At 40.1% G+C, this 23,986-nt stretch overlaps 2 protein-coding genes across 2 annotated transcripts in view; one reads left to right on the top strand and one right to left on the bottom strand.

Moving 5' to 3' along the window:
* Positions 1-3,650, bottom strand: part of gmfb (glia maturation factor beta) — a 36,696-nt gene extending 33,046 nt beyond the window's left edge. The window contains exon 1 of the mRNA XM_008121180.3: positions 3,517-3,650. Within this exon, the coding sequence (XP_008119387.1) occupies positions 3,517-3,519 (3 nt within the window). The 5' untranslated portion in view covers positions 3,520-3,650. The remainder of the gene's footprint in view (positions 1-3,516) is intronic.
* Positions 3,651-6,595: 2,945 nt separating this feature from the next.
* Positions 6,596-22,444, top strand: cgrrf1 (cell growth regulator with ring finger domain 1). Its single transcript, XM_003227820.4, has 6 exons — positions 6,596-6,782; positions 13,979-14,118; positions 14,638-14,815; positions 15,744-15,891; positions 17,994-18,101; positions 19,680-22,444. The coding sequence occupies exons 1-6, from the start codon at positions 6,679-6,681 to the stop codon at positions 19,971-19,973; spliced, it is 972 nt and encodes a 323-aa protein (XP_003227868.1). The 5' UTR covers positions 6,596-6,678; the 3' UTR covers positions 19,974-22,444.
* Positions 22,445-23,986: the final 1,542 nt, after the last annotated feature.

The raw sequence follows: 23,986 nt of genomic DNA, 5'->3' as shown, positions 1-23,986 counted from the left end.
ATATTTTGCTGCTAAATTCGTAAATACAGTAATTACTACATAGCATTAATGTGTAATGAACTACTTTTTCTCTCAAATATGTTGTATAACATGATGTTTTGGTGCTTAATTTGTAAAATCATAACCTATTTTGATGTTTAATAGGCTTTTTCTTAATCTCTCCTTATTATCCAACATATTCACTTATCCAACATTCTGCCGGCCCGTTTATGTTGGATAAGTGAGACTCTACTGTATAGGCTGGACTTTGTACAGTAGAGTCTCACTTATCCAACATAAACAGGCCGGCACAACATTGGATAAGTGAATACGTTGGATAATAAGGATGATGGAGGAAAAGCCTATTAAACATTAAATTACGTTATGAATTTACAAATTAAGCACCAAAACATCATGTTATACAACAAATTTGATAGAAAAAGTAGTTCAATACGCAGTAATGTTATATTTTAATTACTGTATTTACGAATTTAGCACCAAAATATCACGATGTTTTGAAAACATTGACTACAAAAATGCGTTGGATAATCCAGAACGTTGGATAAGTGAGACTCTACTGTATTACAAAATCACAAATTGAACACTTCCCAAGTGTTTAGGACTGATTATTATTATTATTATTATTATTATTCTGCAGGGACTCATAATATTTATATTATAATTATTAAACTTCCTGGGAGAGGGATGACAATGTTAATAATAATAATAATAATAATAATAATAATAATAATAATAATCGTGATTATTATTCTACACTGCTTTATCTCTCCAAAAACAGACCCAAAGTGTCTAAGAAAAATTATTATTATTATTGCATCTACACTGTAAAATTAAAGTAGTTTTGACACTGCTTTAACTGCCATGGCTCAATGCTATAGAATCGAGGGATGTGCAGGCAACAGAGAGGGCTACAGATATTATTATTATTATTATTATTATTATTATTATTATTATTATTATTAACTCTTTGGCAAAGAAGGCTCAAAGTTATGGAATTGTGACATATGTAGTTCTGCATGGTTTCATGGCTGTGTTTTAACTATGTTTAACATGTGATTTTGCAGATGTATTTTGTATTATGTTTTGTATTACTGGTATATTATATTTTGTATTATAGATATATGTTGTACCTCAAGCCAAAAGGAGTGGCGGGTAATAAATAATAATTATTATCCCTACTCAGCCATTCTATAACTCATGAATTTGAAATTCTATGTCTATTTAGTCTTTGTCCAATGTAATTTATTACCTTTATACTATAGGAATATGCTTAAAATGTGCTGTGTTTTGAATGCATTTTGTTATGATGATACATTTTAATTTTGTTGTGCCCTGCCTCAAGAGGCAGGTAATAAATAAAATATTAGTGTTATTATTTAAACTTCTCTGCCAAAAAGTGATGGTGCCTCACCAAGCCAGAATTTTGTAGCATTTAAGCAATGGCAATTAAAGTACATTGCTTCTACAGTGCAGATGCACCTTTTATACACTTCAGAAATAAATCCAATGCTATATAGTGGGAGGAATATATGTATGTATATGTGTGTGTGTGTGTGTGTGTGTATCTGTATAAGATTTTCCCCTGACATTAAGTCCAGTCGTGTCCGACACTGGGGGTTGGTGCTCATCTCCATTTCAAAGCCGAAGAGCCGGCCTTGTCTGTAGACACCACCAAGGTCATGTGGCCGGCATGACTGCATGGAGTGCCGTTACCTTCCCGCCGGAGCAGTACCTATTGATCTACTCACATTGGCATGTTTTTGAATTGCTAGATTGGCAGAAGCCGGAGCTAACAGTAGAGCCTCGCTTATCCAACATAAATGGGCCGGCAGAATGTTGGATAAGTGAAAATGTTGGATAATAAGGAGGGATTAAGGAAAAGCCTATGAAATGTCACATTGCGTTATGATTTTACAAATTAAGCACCAAAACATCATGTTTTACAACAAATTGACAGAAAAAGCAGTTCAATACACAGTAATGTTATGTAGTAATTACTGTATTTGCGAATTTAGCACCAAAACATTGCAATGTATTGAAAACACTGACTACAAAAACATTGACTACTAAAAGGCAGACTGTGTTGGATAATACAGAACATTGAATGAGCGAAGAATCGATAAGCGAGATTCTACTCTGTGTGTGTGTGTGTGTGTGTGTGTATATATATATATATATACAGTAGAGTCTCACTTATCCAACGTTCTGGATTATCCAACACATTTTTGTAGTCAATGTTTTCAATATATCATGATATTTTGGTGCTAAATTCGTAAATACAGTAATTACTACATAGCATTACTGTGTATTGAACTACTTATTCTGTCAAATTTGTTGTATAACATGATGTTTTGGTGCTTAATTTGTAAAATCATAACCTAATTTAATGTTTAATAGGCTTTTCCTTAATCTCTCATTATTCAACATATTTGCTTATCCAACGTTCTGCCGGCCCGTTTACATTGGATAAGCAAGACTCTACTGTGTGTGTGTGTGTGTGTGTGTGTGTGTGTGTATATATATATATATATATTCTACAGTGCAGATGCACCTATAAACTTAAGAAATAAATCCAATGTTATTTATTGGGAAGAATGTATGGATGTATGTAACCTCTACCGTGAAGATGCACTCTTTATACACTTAAGAAATAACTCCAATGCTATATATATATTCCCAATATTGTATTATTGTATATTATATTATAATAATATAACATATATAATATAGAATATATTGTATATAATATATAATATATTGTATATACATATATTTATAATTGTATTATAATGTATTACAATATACTGTAATGCTAATAATAATAATACAATATAATAACATTAAATATATATTATATATTACATGTAATATTACTAATAATATGGTATAGTGGTATAGTACAATATAGTAATATATAATGCTAATAATGTTCTATGCTAATAATGCAATATATTGTATGTACAGTACATAGAATTTGTAAGCCCCTCTGAGTCCCCTTCGGTGTGAGAAGGGCGGGATATATAGTAAATATATATATAAATATGAATTAATAATACATTCATATTTGAGCCCTTAGATCAGAGCAAAGAGAAAGGAAGGAATTGCAAAAAAAAACCCACTCAATTTTAATTTTACAACGATAATATATAATAATAATAACAACAACATTATTATGATTCTTAATGATTTTTTAGTACTGGATTATTTTTCCAAAGGATGTTTTGCTTATTTGGAGGAATTAAAATGCCTGCAAATGGTTAAAAATGCAAATGCAACATTTCACTGCTTTTTCTGATCATTTTTAAAGCAAGATTATTTTTTCCCCAAAATATATGGGAATCAAAGGAAGAGTCCAAATCCACCCTGTTTCACTATTGCATTACATTACCATTACATTTCTAGAATCATTCCAATGTAGCACATTGCTTTCTGGAAAATAGAAATAAATTAAAATATCCGCCTCCTTCCCCGCAAAAAAACAAACAAACCCCAAAACAAAATAGGACTGAAACTAACCATTTTGCAACAGCAGCAACAACCAGCTCCTTTCCCTCTAAAAATTACGGCGCGGTCCCTTTAAGAGCTCGAGCGGCCCCGCCCCAATCCTGTGCGGGTTTCCGCTCACTGCGCATGCCCCGCGGCCGGAAAACGGCTCAGCCAATCAGAGGCGTTGCTGGGCCTGGCCGCTCCAAAATTCCTCGCGCTCTCTCATGTGATGAGACTCAACTCAGCCCCGCCCGAGCATCCGTTCTCCAGTCCGCCCACGCCTAGAGCGTCCGTTGAACCGGAAAAGGCGTCTGGTGCCTCGCTGGCATGCTCTCGCTGGTCTAATTAGGGGCGGGGCGAAGAAGACCGCTTATTTCCTTGGCCTACGCCCAGACCCAACAGGAAGCGCCGTCGCTATGGCAACGGGAGACCAGGCTTCCATTTTTTTTTTAAAGTGGGTTGCTGTGAGTTTTCCGGACTGTATGGCCATGTTCCAGCAGCATTCTCTACTGACGTTTCGCCCACATGTATGGCAGGCATCCTCAGAGGTTGTGAGGTCTGTTGGAAACAAGGCAAGTGGGGTTTATATATCTGTGGAATATATCCGGTGGGAGAAAGAAAGAACTCTTATCTGCTTGAGGTAGGTGTGAATGTTGCCATTGGCCCACTTGATTAATTATTTAATTGTTTGTTTGTTCATTATTTATTTAATGGCAGAATTAAATGATTAGCATTGAATAGTCTTGCAGCTTCAAAGCCAGGCTGCTTCCTGCCTGGGAGAATCTTTTGTTGGGAGTTGTTACCTGGCCCTGATTGTTTCCTGTCTGGAATTCCCTTGTTTTCTGAGTGTAGTTCTTTATTTACTGTCCTGATTTTGGAGTTTTTTGAATACTGGTAACCAAACCGACAAAAAGACAAGAGTTCTTTCTCCCACCCGGGACATTATTCCGCAGATATATGCTTGACTAGTTTCCAACAGACCGCACAACCTCTGAGGATGCCTGCCATAGATGTGGGAGAAATGTCAGGAGAGAATGCTTCTGGAACATGGCCATACAGCCCGGAAAACTCACAGCAACCCGAAGTTTTTTTAATACTGGTAGCCAGAGAAGTCAGCTATAGCAGAACACTTGATGAACCAACCTGGACACAGAATATTACTGGAGAACATAGAAATGGTGGACCACTCTAACAACCACCACGTCAGACAACACAGCGAAGCCATTGAAATCCACAAGCATGTGGACAATTTCAACAGAAAGAGGAAACCAGGAAAATGAATAAAATCTAGTTACCAGTACAGTAGAGTCTCGCTTATTGATTCTTCGCTCATTCAACGTTCTGTATTATTCAACACAGTTTACCTTTTAGTAGTCAATGTTTTCAATACATTGCGATATTTTGGTGCTAAATTCGTAAATACAGTAATTATTACATAACATTACCATGTACTGGACTGCTTTTTCTGTCGATCTGTTGTAAAACATGAAGTTTTTGTGCTTAATTTGTAAAAATCATAATGTAATTTGACATTTAATAGGCGTTTCCTTAATCCCTCGTTATTATCCAACATTTTCACTTATCCAACGTTCTGTTGGCCCGTTTATGTTGGGTAAGTGAGACTCTACTGTATTTACTGTCCTGATTTTAGAGGGTTTTTTAATACTGGTAGCTGGAGAAGTCAGCTATAGCAGAACACTTGATGAACTAACCTGGACACAGGATATTATTTGAGAACACAGAAATGCTGGACCACTCTAATAACCACCATGTCAGACTACACAGCGAAGCCATTGAAATCCACAATCATGTGGATAATTTCAACAGAAAGGAGGAAACCAGGAAAATGAACACAATGTGGTTACCAATATTTTGAAAAACTCTAAAATCAGGGCAGTAAATAAAGAACAACACTGAGAAAACAGGGAAATTCCAGACAAGAAACAATCAGGGCCAGATAACACGTCCTAACAAAGGATTTTCCCAGGCAGTAAACAACCATACCTTGAAACTGAAAGGCTGCTACTCAGTGCTAATCAATCTGGCCAATTGAAACATTCACACTTGCCTCCAACAGACAAAAGTTCTTTCACCCACCCTGGACTTTCCACAGATACATAAACTGCACTTGCCTAGTTTTCAACAGACCTCACAACCTCTGAGGATGCTTGCTATAGATGCAGGCGAAACATCAGGAGAGAATGCTTTCTGGAACATGGCCATAATTTAAAGATAATTAAATTTAAAGATAAATAATAATAATTTTAAAATGAAATACTAAAATAATTTTGAAATAAATAAAATGAAATTGTAAAATAAATGAAATAAAATTGTAAAATAAAATTTAAAAATAAATATATAATTTTAAAAAATGAAAGCAAAATAAAAAAGAATGAAATGGGAGGCCGTTAAATAAAGAAGGAAACATAATAATAATTATTATACTAGGATTCCTTCTCAAACCACAGATTCCAGTATTCTATAAAACTGAGCCAATTAAAGTTGTATCAAACTACGTTAATTCTACGGAGTAGATGCACCCAAAGTATCCATTCAATCTAGTTGCTTTACATATAAGGTTATGGTTAGGAACGCAGCACAAAATGGGTGGAAATAAATGACATTTCCCTTATAAGGCATCCTCTGCCCTGCCAGCTCTTCTGAGCATGCGTGCAGAATGCCCTGTCCGCAAAGCTTCTGAGCATGCGCACACAAGAGGAGTGAGGAGTACAGTGGCTTTACTGACTCTTTCTGAGCATGCGCATACAAGAGGCCTTTTCAAGAACAGAACAGCTTCCCCGACTCTTCAGAGCATGCGCGTACAGAGGTTTCCCTCACTCTTCTGAGCATGCGTATACAAGAGTGGAGTGGAGTACAGCGGCTTCCCTCACTCTTTTTGAGCATGCGCACACAAGACTAGCGGTGTCTAGAGGAGAGCGGCTTCCCTCACTCTTCTGAGCATGCGCACACAAAAGTAGTTTTGTCAAGGGCGGAGTACAGCGGCTTCCCTCAGTATTCTGAGCATGCGCACTCAAGAGTAGAACCCTGCATATGATTGGAACTCCGTCATGGAAGCGCAAAGCAACTTTCTGAGCATGCGCGCGCATTCCATTCCGCGCGTGCGCGCCTCGGTTGTCAACAAAGAGAGAACTGAGGCGCGTTCGGAGCACTTCCGTCCGCACTTCCTCCCCGATGGCCGCCGCTTTCCTGGTGGCGTTGTACGAATACTCGCCGCTCTTCTACATCTCCGTCGTGTTCCTCTGCTTCCTCGTCACCAGCGGGATGGTCCTGGGATGGTTAGTCACGAAGGCGGTTTCGAACCGCATTAAATCTACAGTGTAGACGCGCCTTATAGTTGTGTGCTGCTTTTATTCAGCACAGCAGCGCTTGGGAAATAACTCGCATTCATTGCATTTATTCTTATTATATGATTGTTAGCCGCTTTGATAAAGACAATAACAACAACAATATTATTATGTAACAAAGTGCAAATTTTTATTCTGTTCCTGGTTTGAAAGAGTTGTTTCCTGTTTAATTGTGCAGCACTTACTTTGAAAGTACAGTAGAGTCTCACTTATCCAACATAAACGGGCCGGCAGAACGTTGGATAAGCAAATATGTTAGACAATAAGGAGAGATCAAGGAGAAGCCTATTAAACACCAACTTAGGTTATTATTTTAATAATTAAGCAACAAAACATCATGTTATACAACAAATTTGACAGAAAAAGTAGTTCAATACACAGTAATTCTACCTAGTAATTACTGTATTTACGAATTGAGCACCAAAATATCACGATGTATTGAAAACATTGACTACAAAAATGTGTTGGATAATCCAGAACGTTGGATAAGCGAATTTTGGATAAGTGAGACTACTGTAGTTGTTCTACTCCAGAAACTTTGTTTCTGTGGCACAAACTATGTTGAATGCATTGGGGCTCGATGAGGAGATACTCATTGACAAGCACAGAATACCTGGTGTCAAATCTTGGGATAATGGATTATGACCCGTTAGGATCATATTTTTCATACTCCCTTATGCCTGTTGCCGTGTTGGGGTTACCAGAAGTAGATACCCCAGATTCAAATAATGATCTGTCTTTGATTAAGGATTCCTTAAATTTATCATCAAAACTTAATCCTTGTTGCCACTCAGCCATGACAAAGCAAAGCTTTGGAAAGTACACTCTAAATGGGTTCCTGAGTCAACTCAAACACAAATGACCTCCTATATATACAATTGAAAATAAACCAGTTCAGTAAACAATATGTCTGGCAAATTAGTTATACTGTTTAAATTCACAGTAATAACAAACACCATCAAATGGATTGTCCAATATACATTGACATGCAGTCGGCGTTAAATTCACAGTGATAACAAACACAACGCATTCTTGGCATTAGAATACACAAGGCCAATTGCATTTCAATGTATATTGGACAATCCATTTGAGGCTGTTTGTTATCACTGTGAATTTAAACAGTATAACTAATTTGCCAGACATATTGTTTACTGAACTGGTTTATTTTCCATTGTATATATAGGAGGTCATTTGTGTTTGAGTTGACTCAGGAACCCATTTAGAGTGTACTTTCCAAAGCTTTGCTTTGTCATGGCTGAGTGGCAACAAGGATTAAGTTTTGATGATAAATTTAAGGAATCCTTAATCAAAGACAGATCATTATTTGAATCTGGGGTATCTACTTCTGGTAACCCCAACACGGCAACAGGCATAAGGGAGTATGAAAAACTGAAACGCAGAGAGATTAGATTAGATTTACATGCTTCAACATTGGCAGAATATATCAGAGCCGTTAGGATCATAACCTATTGGGTAGCAGAGTTTCCGGAGTGTTCGTTTATTAGTTTATTTGGTAATGGATAATCACCATTTTTGCTCTCTTAGAATCATACAATCATAGAATAGTAGAGTTGGAAGAGACCACATGGGCCATCTAGTCCAACCCCCTGCTAAGAAGCAGGAAATCGCATTCAAAGCACCCCCGACAGATGGCCATCCAGCCTCTGCTTAAAAGCCTCCAAGGAAGGAGCCTCCACCACGGCCCCGGGGAGAGAGTTCCACGGTCGAACAGCTCTCACAGTGAGGAAGTTCTTCCTGATGTTCAGGTGGAATCTCCTTTCCTGTAGTTTGAAGCCATTGTTCCGTGTCCTAGTCTCCAGGGCAGCAGAAAACAAGCTTGCTCCCTCCTCCCTATGACTTCCCTTCACGTATTTGTACATGGCTATCATGTCTCCTCTCAGCCTTCTCTTCTGCAGGCTAAACATGCCCAGCTCTTTAAGCCGCTCCTCATAGGGCTTGTTCTCCAGACCCTTAATCATTTTAGTTGCCCTCCTCTGGACGCTTTCCAGCTTGTCAACATCTCCCTTCAACTGTGGTGCCCAAAATTGGACACAGTATTCCAGGTGTGGTCTGACCAAGGCAGAATAGAGGGGGAGCATAACTTCCCTGGATCTAGACGCTATTCCCCTATTGATGCAGGCCAGAATCCCATTGGCTTTTTTAGCAGCCGCATCACATTGTTGGCTCATGTTTAACTTGTTGTCCACGAGGACTCCAAGGTCTTTTTCGCACACACTGCTGTCAAGCCAGGCGTCCCCCATTCTGTATCTTTGATTTCCATTTTTTCTGCCGAAGTGAAGTATCTTGCATTTGTCCCTGTTGAACTTCATTTTGTTAGTTTTGGCCCATCTCTCTAGTCTGTCAAGATCGTTTTGAATTCTGCTCCTGTCTTCTGGAGTGTTAGCTCTCCCTCCCAGTTTTGTGTCGTCTGCAAACTTGATGATCGTGCCTTCTAACCCTTCGTCTAAGTCATTAATAAAGATGTTGAACAGAACCGGGCCCAGGACGGAGCCCTGCGGCACTCCACTTGTCACTTCTTTCCATGATGAAGACGACACATTAGTGAGCACCCTTTGGGTTCGTTCGCTTAGCCAATTACAGATCCACCTAACCGTAGTTTTGTCTAGCCCACATTTTACTAGTTTGTTTGCCAGAAGGTCGTGGGGGACTTTGTCGAAGGCCTTACTGAAATCCAGGTACGCTACATCCACAGCATTCCCTGTATCGACCCAACTCGTAACTCTATCGAAAAAAGAGATCAGATTAGTCTGGCATGACTTGTTTTTGGTAAATCCGTGTTGACTATTAGCAATGACCGCATTTGTTTCTAAGTGTTCGCAGACCACTTCCTTAATGATCTTTTCCAGAATTTTGCCTGGTATTGATGTGAGGCTGACCGGACAGTAATTGTTTGGGTCGTTCTTTTTTCCCTTCTTGAAGATAGGGACCACATTCGCCCTCCTCCAATCTGCTGGGACTTCTCCCGTTCTCCAAGAACTCTCGAAGATAATTGCCAGTGGTTCTGAAATAACTTCCGCTAGTTCCTTCAGTACTCTTGGGTGTAGCTGATCTGGCTCTGGGGACTTGAATTCGTTTAGAGAGGCCAAGTGTTCCTGGACAACTTGTTTCCCTATTTGGGGTTGGATTTCCCCCAATCCTTCGTCCATTCCGTGTTGCTGAGGTTGAAGATGGCTTTCTTTTTCTGAGAAGACCGAGGTAAAGAAGGCATTAAGTAGTTCTGCCTTTTCCCTGTCGCCATCACCCCATCTTCTCCTTGCAATGGCCCTATCGCCTCCTTTTTCTTCCTTTTTCTACCAACGTAAGCAAAAAAGCCTTTTTTGTTGTTTTTTATGTCCCTGGCAAGCCTGAGCTCATTTTGCGCTTTAGCCTTGCGAACCTTTTCCCTGCAGGTGTTGGCTATACGTTTGAATTCTTCTTTGGTGATTTCTCCCCTTTTCCACTTCTTGTGCATGTCACTTTTGAGCTTTAGCTCAGTTAGAAGTTCTTTGGACATCCATTCTGGCTTCTTTGCACTTGTCTTATTTTTCTTCTTTGTTGGCACTGTTTGCATTTGCGCCTTGAGTATTTCACTTTTGAAAAACTCCCATCCATCCTTAACTCCCTTGTTTTTTAATATCGGCGTCCATGGAATGCCGCTCAGTAATTCCTTCATTTTTTGGAAGTCAGCTCTCTTAAAGTCCAGAATGCGTGTTTGACTTGTCTTAGTTTCAGCATTCCTTTGTATTGCAAACTGCAGGAGCACATGGTCACTTGCCCCTAAGGATCCAACCACTTCAACTGTATTGATCAGGTCTTCCACATTTGTTAAGATTAGATCAAGAGTTGCTGATCCCCTTGTTGCCTCTTCTACCTTCTGGACCATAAAATTATCTGCAAGGCAAGTGAGGAATTTGTTGGACTTTGTACTCTTGGCTGAGTTTGTTTTCCAGCAGATATCGGGATAATTGAAATCGCCCATGACTACTATATCTCTTCTTTGTGCCTGTTTGGTCAGCTGTTGACAGAAGGCTTCATCAAGTCCTTCATCCTGACTCGGAGGTCTGTAGTAGATACCCACGACAAGATCTTTTTGAGTCCCGGTTCCCTTGATTCTTATCCAGATGCTTTCAAGCTGGTTTCCCGGATTACAGTCTTGCATTTCTTCTGCAACGTAACTGTTTTTGACATATAAAGCTACTCCCCCTCCTCTCCCCTTTGTTCTATTTCTGTGAAAGAGGTTATAGCCCTCAATGGTTAAATTCCAGTGATGGGAGTCATCCCACCAGGTTTCAGTGATGCCTATGACATCGTATGTGTGGTGCTGTGCTAGGAGTTGGAGTTCGTCTTGCTTATTTCCCATGCTCTGAGCATTAGTGTAAAGACATGTAAGCCCCTGTGACCTCCCCTCGAACTGTTTATTTGGGATTATTGTGCTCTCTGTACTTGGTCCTTGCTGTGTTTGTGCAGCCCTCCGTTTAGCCTTTCGGCGGTTCCCTGTGGTCATGGGTAATATAGTGTTCGCCAGGCTGTTGTTCCCCTCCCCCAGTGGATCTAGTTTAAAGTGCGCCTGATGAGATTTGTGAGTCTGTGTGCAAAAAGATGTTTTCCTACTTGTGTGAGATGCACCCCATCGCTTGCCAGTAGTCCATCCTCTTGGAAGAGTAGACCATGGTCAAGGAAGCCAAAATGCTCCTCTTGACACCATTTTCTGAGCCAGTTATTGACCTGTACTATTTTTCCGGCCCTTGTAGAGCCGTGTCCTACAACAGGGAGGAGGGATGAAAAGATCACATGTACATTATACAGTTTTAGCTTTGTTCCCAGAGCTCGAAAATCATTTGTGATCTTTTGAAAAGTATGCCTAGCGGTGTCATTGGTACCTACATGAATCAACATAAGGTGGGGAGGGTGATGGGGCTTTAGGAGCCTGCTGAGCCTCTGAGTGATATGGTGTATTTTTGCCCCCGGGAGGCAGCATGTTTCTCGAGCCATCCCATCCGGTCTGGAAATGATGGCTTCCGTTCCTCTAAGGAGGGAGTCACCTACTACCAAGACCTGTTTCCTTTGAGGATTGACAGGGTCCCTTTTGTGCAAGACAGTGTGTATGTCCCCTGAAGAGTGTTCCTGTTGAAGTGAATCATGTAGGTGTAAAGTGTTGTCCTCCTCCTCAACATCCCCAGTGCATTCATCAATGACAATCCATTGAGATACTTCCGAGAGCCCATTACTCTCCCAAGGATGTTCCTGTTGCTCCTGGTCTATGATTGGGGATGGAGCATTTGCATGATTACATAAGTGTGACTGTGGTGATGCACTGTCCCCGTCAGGGCTATCCCCTGCGCATTGATCCAGGGTGGTCCACTGAGTGGTATGTAAGAAACTGTGGTCCTCCACAAGATGTGTTTCCTGATTGTATGTTAATGATGTAAGAATTTCAAATCTGTTGTGTAAATGCAGCTGAGCAGAGGAGTTCTGCGGAGGCTGCCTGGTCCTGCGTCTCCTTCTATGGGTGACCTCCTTCCAAGCCTGAGGGTTGTCTACCTTTGAGTTGATCTCCCCATAAGGTTCCTGGTCATGGTCTTGGTGGTGTTGGTGTGATGCAGGCTGCTGATCTACAGCAGCGTGTTGTGCAGTGTCCAAGAAGAGCTCGAGTGCCTGAATGTCCTTAAGGGTCTTAATACGGTGCTCGAGCTGTTGGATCCTCTGCTCCATCAGAGTCATCTGTTTGCATTTGGAGCAGATGTAGTTGTCTAGTTTTTGTGTGAAAAAGCGGAACATACCACAGCTGGTGCATGTGATGGGAATGTTTTGCTTTTGTTGCATCTCTTGGTGAGCGTGGTGGCCAAGTGGGATCTTTGTACAGTTAAGCCGCCTGTCCACAAAAATCAACTTCGACACTGAAATACAACACCGCCTGAGCTCTGCGAGTGCAGCATTTTTCCGAATGAAGCAGAGAGTGTTTGAGGATCGGGACCTTCATAGGGAGACCAAGAGGCTTGTTTACAAGGCTATCGTCCTCTCAACCCTGCTCTATGCCTGCGAAACATGGACTGTCTTACAGATGTCACACTCAACTTCTGGAACGATTCCATCAGCGTTGCCTCTGAAAAATCCTGCAAATCTCTTGGGAATAATACAGGCAGACAAATGTCAGCATGTTAGAAGAAGAAGCAAAGACCACCAGCATTGAAGCGATGATCCTCCGCCATCAACTCGCTGGACTGAATGCCACGTTGTACGAATGCCCAAAGATCACCATTGTCTCCCAAAATAGTTACTCTACTCTCAACTCAAGGATGGAAACAGAATGTTCGTGGGCAGGAAAAGAGATTTTAAAATAGGCTCAAAGCCAATCTTTAAAACTGTAGCAGAGACATCCAGAGAGAACTGGGAAGCTCTGGCCATTGAGCATCTAACTAGAGGTCAGCTGTGACCAAGAGTGCTGTGTAATACAAAAAGGCACAAATGGAGGGCAGAAGGGAGAAACGCATCAAGAGGAACTCCCACAGTTTCTAACAGCCTACTCGTTGTTAGGAATTGTGGGAGTTGCAGTCCAAAACACCTGGAGGGCCCAAGTTGGCCCTTTTTAAGTTGCGTTCCACCTGGAAACTGATGTCCTGATTGCGGAAGAAAATGAAGGTCAAGAGCAGGTCTCTACAGTCACCTATGGACCCACCGCCAAGATCCTACGCTTGGAAGACAATCAGACTCGACCACAAGTATTCGCAGATGATGATGACAATTCATTGACAAACTAGAGCAAAATGTTCTGCGTGATGTCCCTCCCGTAGAGACAAAGTTTTTGCAGTTTAATAAACATTTCTCATGTTTTTATGATAGGAAATTACATTTATAACCTAGGAACCAAAATTGTGTTACATAGCGTAATAATTCAGTGTATCTCAAGCATGGGCTAACTTGGGCCTTCCAGGTGTTTTGGACTACAACTCCCACAGTTCCTAACAGCCTACTGGTTGTTAGGAATTGTGGGAGTTGCAGTCCAAAACACCTGGAGGGCCGAAGTTGGCCCTGGCCTGCTATACACAGAGCCTGGAGTTTGGAAAACAGGACAAAAGGATGCTCAATCATACTAACCATTGCCATTGTATCGTCTCTTGTTTTTGTAGGTTTGGATGGGATGTCCCTGTGATTCTCAGAAACTCAGAAGAAACCGAATCAAATGTGAAAGTCTCCCAGAAACAGATGCGACAAGTGAAGAATCCATTCAGTTTGGAAATCAAAAACCTCTCTGTAGCATCAACTGCAAGTAAGTATACTTTTTTTTTTTGCGCTATTCATAGATTCATTTCTACCTTCCCATAGCGAGCCCTATCCTTTGGTTGATTCATGGTAACTTTTCCTATTGAACTTAATCCACTGAAAGGACTTAGATTCCGCTGGCTGCTATATAAAGGAGCCAGCTGCCTTGATTTGAGCATCTATTATTATTAATGTGTTGTCGAAGGCTTTCATGGCCAGAATCACTGGGTTGCTGTGAACTCATGTACTTTTCTCCAGGAGATGAAATATATGAAAGAGCTTAGAATGAAGTTTTGGTTCACGGGAAGAAAACCTTTTTATTAAAGCCCTGTCCCTGAGCCTTTTTATCCATTTTTGTCATTTGAATGGCCCTTGCTGTTTAAAGGGCATAGAGATCTAAAAGGATGCCAGCCACACAACATGGAAACAGTGGAGTAAGAAATTCTCTCTTGATCTCTCTCTTTTTCCTGTGGATCTTCCAAATCAGTAAAATGTGTCACAATACTGTTTGTTTTTCTTCCCCAAGGTGGCATAACACTATCACTTGACTGTTTGGAAGATTGCCTCCTTACATGTTACTGGGGTTGCAACGTGCAAAAGCTCCACGAAGCTCTGCAGAAACATGCCTATTGCTTTCGAATAAAAACTCCGCAAGCTTTTGAGGATGCGTTGTATAATGAATACCATTATCGTGAACAGTATTTGTATCCTTTCTCTAAACCTGCTTTGTAGAGGATCTGACCATGTTTTTATTTTAATTGTGTTTTAGTTTTGATGGATTGTTTGTTTATTGTCTTATGGACATTTGGTCCCATGTAAGCCGCCCCAAGTCCCTTCAGGGAGATGGTGCTGGATTACAAGAATAAAGTTGTTGTTATTATCATTCATGATCCGAAAAGCCAGGTTCCAGCCCTGATGGCTGTCAAGAATACCATATATACTCTTATATAAGTTGACCTCATCTATAATCGTAGAATCATTGAAAGAAGAATGATTTTAAGATTGATCCACGGATGCTGTGAAATATTTTGGCTATGCGGATATGTTTTTCATTTATTATTATTACTATTACAGTAAATAATTAATAAATAATACTATGTGTTTATTAATAATAATAGTATTATTACTATTACAGTATCAACCAATCGTGTGTTGATAAATCTCTTCCTTCTCCTCCCGTTGTAGCCTTTGCTTTTTGAGCACCACATCACACTGTTGACTCATGTTCTACTTATGGTTAATGGTCAGCTTGGGGGTCAAAATGAATTTTGATGTGACCTATTGATAAGTCGAGGGTCATTCTATAGGCTGTACTGAGAATCAGCACTCAGGAAAGTTGCTATTGCCAAGATTGCATGTCTCCCAAATTCCTATTTACAAACATAAGGCCCAGTAACACTTTCAAAAGAAAAATCAACACTGGAGCTGAATACAGTAAATTTACTTATGCTAAATGTATTTATTGCTAAAATATAGTCCCTGTGAGTTGTCACCATTGGAGAGAAGGAAACACAACAATTCTTCTATATCAGGTGAAGCCAGACTCAAAGGATGGTGCATTGGTGCTGGCACCAAAATGACATTTGTCTTCAGTTGTGACTACAGAGCGAAAGTTCCTTGACACAAGCAAAGCATAAAGAAGATGGACAAAGAGGAGAAGCACTGTCAGCTACCGGCAGAGGCACAAGTCGCTGATTTTGGCCCGGTGCCTCGATCTCGGTATCCCTTGGTAGCGCTGCTGACCTTGGCAGATGAAGACAACAGAGAGATATATGACATTGTAAGTAAATCTCTTGTCTTTTGAAACAAAAAGTAGAAAAGAGTAGAACTAACAACATCGAGGGAAATGGCTCTTGAAGGCAGAAAGAGATTTCCAAATCTGTGAGATATGGAAGGATATAAAGGAGACACATTAGCTTCTCATGAAGACTGTTTACATATTTATTTCATCTTCTACTTGGCTTCCTAGTATGTTAGCATTTTCAGGCTATTGCTATAGAGCAGGCAGGCATGGGCCAACTTGGGCCCTCCAGGTGTTTTGGCCTAACCGGCTGTTAGGAATTGTGCGAGTTGAAGTACAAAACACCTGGAGGGCCCAAGTTGGCCCATGCCTGATATGGAGGATGTATGCAAGTGCTTGTGTATACTCTTATCTTTCTTTGAATTGCTGAGTTTAAAATACAGTTATATAAAATGTGAACCAAAATGCAGTTGTTGAGGTAAAATAAGAGCTAAAGATTCAGCTGTATCCTGATCTCTTTTGGTAAACCTCAACAACCTCATTCTGACTTTAGCCGACATCTCCCCATGGTCTGTTTTGTTTGCTGAGCTCAGCCGTTTGTTTGCCCAAAATGCTGTAATTGCAGAATTAAATGCCAAGGGCCAACAACAAAAAGTTATGGCCAGACTCTGGGAACATCCTTTTAAACAACACATTTTCACCTCCTGGCTACTTCTGTGTTGGTCAAATAGACTCCAGATAAGGATTACCACTTAAGAATTAAATATTGCTCATAAGCATTTTATCTTTGTATCATTGAGGTTCTATAAATCCTAATGCTTGAAATAAACTTGAGCTATTTCAGTGCGGTAATAATAATAATAATAATAATAATAATAATAATAATAATAATAATAAATAAATAAATAAAAACTTTATTTATATACTGTCCTATCTTCCTGAAAGGAATCAGGCGATTAGTGGGTTGGACTAAATATAGTACTGGGACTTAGTGGATCCTTTAGCCAAAGTTATTCTTTGTCGACTGTTTTCCTTCTTGTTCAGTTTCAGGACAGATTCCAGCATCATGTCCCACCTGGGCTTGATATCTCAGCCCTACCCAACTCTAATAATAATAATAATAATAATAATAATAATAATAATAATAATAGGATCTGCACGCATCATCTGAAAATATTATCACACAGTCCTAGACACTTGGGAAGTTTTCGACTTGTGATTTTGTGATATGAAATCCAGCATATCTATCTTGTTTGCTGTGTCATAATAAAATAACAACAACAAATTTTGTTTGTTACTCGCCTCTCGCCACAACTTGAAGTGAGACAATTATAACACAGTACCTATATGTGTATGTATGTATGTATGTATGTATACACACACACACACATTGAAACACATAGTATTATTTATTATTTATTTACTTAATTTATACCTTGCCTTTCTCACCCCGCAGGGGACTCAAGGCAGCTTACAACTCTTGCAATATTCAATGCCGTTTAAAACATGGTAATAAAATACATCCCATCAATTAAAACCAATTAAAACTGTTAATTGCACAGATGAAACATATAGAACAAAACAGATTAAAAACATATAAAGTGCATAATTCCATCTATCCATATCCTTGCTTATAATCCTTATGTCAAAATCCATAATAACTTATTTTTCAAACGCTTGTTAACAAAGCCAGGTCTTTAGGGTTTTTTTCTTTTAAAAAAACTGTCTGGTGTCTGTCTGACGTCACAGGGAAGGGAGTCGCATAGATGAGAAGGCCCTGTCTCTTGTCTCCACTAATTGCGCTTGCGAAGGAGGTGGAATTGAGAGCAGGATCTCCCCAGCTGATCTTAAAGCTCTTATATTTATACTACAAATATTGAAATACAATACAAAAAGAATATAAATTTAAAAGCCATAGTTTGATTGCATAGGCCTGCCTGAAGAGACAGGTCTTCCATTGTGTCTTTAGTTTGGAGCAAATGCCTTTGTGGTTTCAATATTATACATTAAACAGGATATTGGTATTATATTTCTGCAAACTTTGGTTAAGAAGCATGTAAGGGTTTTTTTTTAACCTGCTGCATGGTGTGCTTGATCTATTAAGAAACTGCAACTGAACGAAAAGGTTGTTCTTTCTTAAGGTTTCTCTGGTGTCTGTAATTCATGTCCCTGATGAGAGCTACCGGCTGTCCTGCAGGATGCTGTATCAGTATCTCCTTTTGGCCCAGGGTCAATTTCATGACCTCAAGGTAAGCCCTGGATTTCATTCTTTTGTATATTAAACCTAAACAAAAGATCTTTTTGTGCTGTGAAAAGGGTTCAATTGCAGCACTTTGGCTTCCTACTTCATTCTTTTGTTTACATTATACACTGTGTATTTTGGCCCAGTTCATTTTTACAATCTTTGCTTAGGTTTTTTAGATTATGTTAAATTGATATTACTGTTTTTAATGTTTAATGTGTATAATTGTATTTTTGTTTTATTGTTCTGATTATTGTAATTTATCCAGGTTTGGCCCCATGTAAACCACCCAGAGTCCCCTTGGGGAGATGAGGCAGGGTATAAAAATAAAGTTGTTGTTGTTGCTGCTGTTGTTGTTGTTATTATTATTATTGAATGCTTGGGACCAGAAATGTTTGGGATTTCATGTTATTTCCCAGGATCTGATCCCAGATTATGTGCTTATTCCAATGGAGACTCATATAATCCAGTTCAAAGCAGATAACCTGGGATCAGATCCTGGGATATAGAAACAGTGTAGAAGGGGTCTTAGAGAAAAATGTAGAAACACTGACCCAGTACTGGTTTTATAATAGCTATTTTGGTTACACAGACAAAGGAAACATTCACATTTAGTCAGCATTCACACACATACATACTATTCATCCATACTCACCATCCTTCATCATCCAGCTCTAGAGATTGTAATGATTGCACACACATATATTTTATTGCCTGACTCCATTGAATACCCTAACAGTTGACTGGTTGACTGTTCACTATGTTTTATTGTTTATATACTTGTTTTATATATTCTTGTTTTAAATGCATTTTATACTGTATTTTATGCTGTACTGGGCTTGGTCCCCATGTGAGCTGCCCCGAGTCCCCTCAGGGAGATGGAGCAGGATACAAAAATAAAGTTGTTGTTGTTGTTATTATTATTATTATTATTCAGGACATCTTAGAAGGAGGCAAATGTTCAGACTCTGCATTCCCCACAGATCTGACACACTTTTCCAAGAGGGTCTTCTTATGTAGAAAATTTTGCTGTTGTTTTGGCAACTTGTTATTCAACTAAGACTCAGTAACACTCCATCAATTCCAGACAGATGTTGTTTTTCTTCCTTTCTGACTTTCGGGACGTAAAGCAGTGTTTCTCAAACTTTGTTCCTCCAAATGTTTTGGACTTCATCTCCCAGAAATCCCAGTCGGCTTACCAGCTGTTAGGAATTGTGGGAGATGAAGTCCAAAACATCTGGAGGATCACAGTTCATGGATTGTGTTTTAACCTATGTTGATGTTCGGCTCATCCCCATGTAAGCCGTCTCGAGTCCCTTCGGGGAAATGGAGGTGAGATATAAAAATAAAGTTATTATTTTTAGTTTGAGAAACACTGACTTAAAGAACCATTGTTTCTGAAGATATAAACATGTGTTGTTTACAGGAAAAGTTCCCAGATCTGTTATATCAGTCCTGGCAAGCCTTAATAGGCCCTTAGCCATATAGTTTCATTCATTAAATTCATGATAAGATGGCTATTCAGCCTTTGCTTTAAAAGCTTCTATTCATAATTTTTGGTTTCTCACTTCTTCCTCGTCTCCAGCAACTCTTCATGTCCGCCAACAGCAACGCAGTCCCTTTGAGCAGCCCTCCCTCAGAACTGGAAGCTGAGGACCGCGTCCTGCTTGAAAAGGTCGGTCTGGCCGAGGATGAGTCGGAAACGCCCGAGGAGAACAGCAAGGACTGCATCGTCTGTCAGAACCGGGCCGTCAACTGGGTGCTCCTCCCGTGCCGCCACACTTGTCTGTGCAACGAGTGCGTCAGACACTTCCAGCAGTGCCCCATGTGCCGGCAGTTTGTGCGGGAGTCCTTCCCTCTGAGCAGCCAGGAGGAGTGAGGCCAGAAAGGGAAACGCAAAACGGATTTGTCGGGAAACTTTGGACGGAGAAACCTCTGGAAACTGACATCTTTGGCGTTCTGAGATGGTGTTTTTTCTGTTTGGTTTCTTTCCTCTTTAAAAATGACATTTGCATTTAATACAATCGGAAACAACAACACCATGGCTCCTGATGTCAGAACTCTGGTATTGTACAATATAGAAGCCACAGCGTGAACTTCCTACAAAAAATGTCTTTCCAAACACAGAAAATTTCTTGGAAGAAGCTTTCTCTCAACAAAACTGACATTTGAAGGCCTTTCCAAAACACACATTCCCTTGCGAAAAAATACTTTTGTTCCCTTAATTATTTATTACTGGTTTTCAGAAGAATCCCCCCCTTAACGTCAGCCACTGGCAACAATGCACTTTAGAGCTGTAAATTGTGCAAAATAGAAAAGAAAGAAATATATGGGGCTGTGTTTGCAGTTCTTCAATAGCAGTTCCTCACACTTCTGGTTTTCTTGGTCAGTTGTTTTCCTTGTTTGGGGGCATTCTATGTTTAGGGCTTGGAGCCCTTGAGTCCAATATATAGATATCATTCGGTTCCATATTTGAACTGATGCAAGAAAGAAGAGTTATCCCAAAGCAGCTTAAACCCTCAAGAAAAATATTCATCAAGTGGCGAAACCCAGTTTTGTTCATATTGAGCATCCCTTATCCAAAATGCTTGGGATCAGAAGTGTTTCAGATATAAATAATGAGATATCTTGGAGATGGGGCCTGTATCTAAAATGCATAAAACAATGTGTTGTCAAAGGCTTTCATGGCCAGAATCACTGGGTCGCTGTGAGTTTTCCAGTCTGTATGGCTATGTTCCAAAAGCATTATCTCCTGATGTTTCGCCCACGCGTATGGCAGACAGGAAACGATCATGGCCAGCTAGCACCTCCCAACAAAGGGTTCCCCCAGGCAGGAAGCAGTCAGATTTGAAGCTGCAAAGCTATTCAGTGCTAATCAATGTATTGCAATGTAATGTATTGCACCATTATTGCCACCATTATTATGTGAGCTGCGGTGGCGCAATGGGCTAAACCCTTGTGCCAGCAGGACTGCTGACCTGAAGGTTGGGTTGGTGACCTAAGGTTTGCCGGTTTGAATCCGCAAGACGGGGTGAGCTCCCGTCTGTCAGCTCCAACTTGCGGGAATGTGAGAGAAACCTCCCAGCAGGATGGTAACACCTCTGGGAAATATCTCTGTAGACGGCCAATTCTCTCACACCAGAAGTGACTTGCAGTATGTTCACAAGCACTTCTGACATGATTTTAAAAAAAAATCCTGTCAGCTTTCTTTCCTGCCTCATTTTATCCCACCCAAGGAGCAGCAATGTCCAGTGTAAGACAACTATGATTTTAAGATTCTGATCATGGTTCTTTTACTTTTGATGGGTCCTACTGACTGATGCGCTGGTGGAACTCACTACCACAAAATATGGTGACCAAGGCTAAACCAGATTATTTTATAAACGTTTATTCATAGATCTTAGGATCACCAAGGGCTAATAGGGTGCCTATATGTTTCTGGAGAAAACAAGAAAGAAGGTGCTAAAAGTTCATTTATTCCCAGTTAGACTCTATTGGATTCTTTTTTATATATATTTTACCCTCCATATGTGAAGACACTGTGGTTTGAACGTTGGCTGATCAATGCACCCAGAGAAGTAATAGACAGACCCACAAACATTAACATGAAAACAATTCGCCTAATCTTAAAGGTTCTGCTAAATTATCTCCCTTTCTTTCCTTTTTTATTCTGATTCCAGTGTATTAAAAAAATTAGGGAGATGTTTGCCTCTTTCCTCACTGTCTCTATTCTATCCTTCAAGGCAGAGGCACATTGGGTTTGTGTGTATGTTTGCTATTAGCCAAGCTATTAGTATTAGTTACAAGATTTGTTGTGTGTTTTCAAATTGATCCTGATTTTATGTGGCTAAGAGTGTGTGACTCAGCCAAGGTCACTTAGTGGGTTTCTGCCATTTACAGTCATCCCTGCACATTTGCAGGTTTTGCCTTTTGCAGATTTGATTATTCACAGATTTGATTAAAAATGTTCTCTATGGGAGTCTACAGTAGTGCGATTCTCTGGTCCTCCAGTCATGCTGAGGATCTGGAGATTACCAAAGAAAACACATTTCTAGGATTTTTTCGGACAGGGGCGTCAGACTCATTTTCATTGAGCCTTCATATGATTGCCTTGAATCCGTGGATGAAGAATCTGTGGATACAGAGGGTCAGCTATTGTTTACATCAATGATGGGCAACCTTTTGCGCTTGGTGTGTCAAAATTCACCAAAAGAAAAACCTAGCATGACTTGGGTGGTGTGTCACTTCGAGAAAAAAAACGTAATTTCACAATATATATAGTTTAAATAACAAAAATGTATAATTGTAATATATAACTGTATTTAATAAATCAAAAACTATTTACTATCATTATTTCCATATACAACAATCTATGGTACCTCTTGCAGTTTCCACGCTGATTTCTCTCTATTCTAGTTTCAATGTAGTCATGAATAATGAATAATATAATAATAATATAATAGTAATAATATGATAATATACTACAATAATAATAGAATGATGTAATGATAATGTAATGCGCATAATTTCCATGGAGTAAACAACAAAACCACTGGACCAAATCACACCAAAATTGGCCACAAAAGACATAGTCATCCATTCAATCTGCTTGCAGCAGCGTGTCAACAAAAATGGCTAGGCGTGTCAGTGTCATAGGTTGGCCATCACTGGTTTACATAGTGGTCGGCACTCTAGCTTTTAACCACTTTGGGTTCCAGATGTCATTGAATGACAACTTCCATCACTTTTTATTATCTGGGGATAATAGGAATTGCAACCCAATAGCACTTGTGGCTCTGAAGCTGGGAAAAGGCTAAAGGATGTGTTAAAGTCAGACATTATAGCCATAATTATATCTCAAGCCAAACTCCTTTCCTGAGTCAACAAACTGCAGCCTTCCAGATGTTTCTGTATCCCAACTCCCATCTGCTCTAGCCATGATGCCTAATGAAGAAGATAAGAGTTGTAGTCCAACTTGGGCCCTCCAGGTGTTTTGGACTTGAACTGGATGGACCTGTGATCTCTTCCAACTCTATTATTCTATGGTAATAAGCTATCTCTCAGTATTCCTTGCCTATATCTCTTCTAATAGGTCACCTCTTCTCCTTAGGGCTGGGCTTTAGAACAAGCTAGTAAATCAAGCAGTAATAAGAACTACCAACCAAATTGTGGCCAGTTCAAAGCCCAGTCGGGGTGAGCACTCGACCGTCAAGCCAAGCTCACTATTTACGTAAGTAGTTCGAAAACAGCTCAGTGCTATAAGTAGAGAAATAAGGTACTGCTAATTAGCGGGAGAGTGTGATGACTCATGGGCCATGTAGTCCCGTTCCTGGTACTATTGAGGCAGATGAAGAGGAAAACTTGGGTTTCCCACCGTTTCAGCCAGAATTGGAGCCTTTGCACCTGCAAGATGTTTGCCCACAAGAAGTCAGCCAAACCAGCCTTGAGCAGAAATCTCCCCCATTTTCTCGCCGAGATTATTATAATCAACAAAGAGGCGCTCGCGAGGCGACTCGCAGGAGCGCCAGGATAGCTGCCAGACAATTAGATGATTAAGTCTGTTTCCCTTAGGAAACTTTAAGGAGTCTTGCATCTGGACAGAATGGGTTTCGTTTCTTGTTCCCCAGAGAAAGTGTTCCTTGGCGGGAAAACAAGATCCTATTTAGGTGCTTGCCCACGAAGAAACCCTTGCGGAGTCAATTCGTCGACTTGAGGAGTGAGATCGTGTGTAGACTTCGTACTACAGTTCCCAGATCCCCGGATCAAGTTTCCAGCCCAGCCTTGTACCATGGACTTCTATGGACTCAGTTCTTGATTCATGTTTGCCTTGTTTTAACTTTGATCCTGCCAAGTTTCAAGTCTTGCCTTGCCTAGCGTTTTAAACCACGGACC

The sequence above is a fragment of the Anolis carolinensis genome, chromosome 1 (assembly GCF_035594765.1).
Source record: "Anolis carolinensis isolate JA03-04 chromosome 1, rAnoCar3.1.pri, whole genome shotgun sequence".
NCBI classification, from domain to species: domain Eukaryota; kingdom Metazoa; phylum Chordata; class Lepidosauria; order Squamata; family Dactyloidae; genus Anolis; species Anolis carolinensis.
This window is presented reverse-complemented; position numbering and strand designations above follow the sequence as displayed.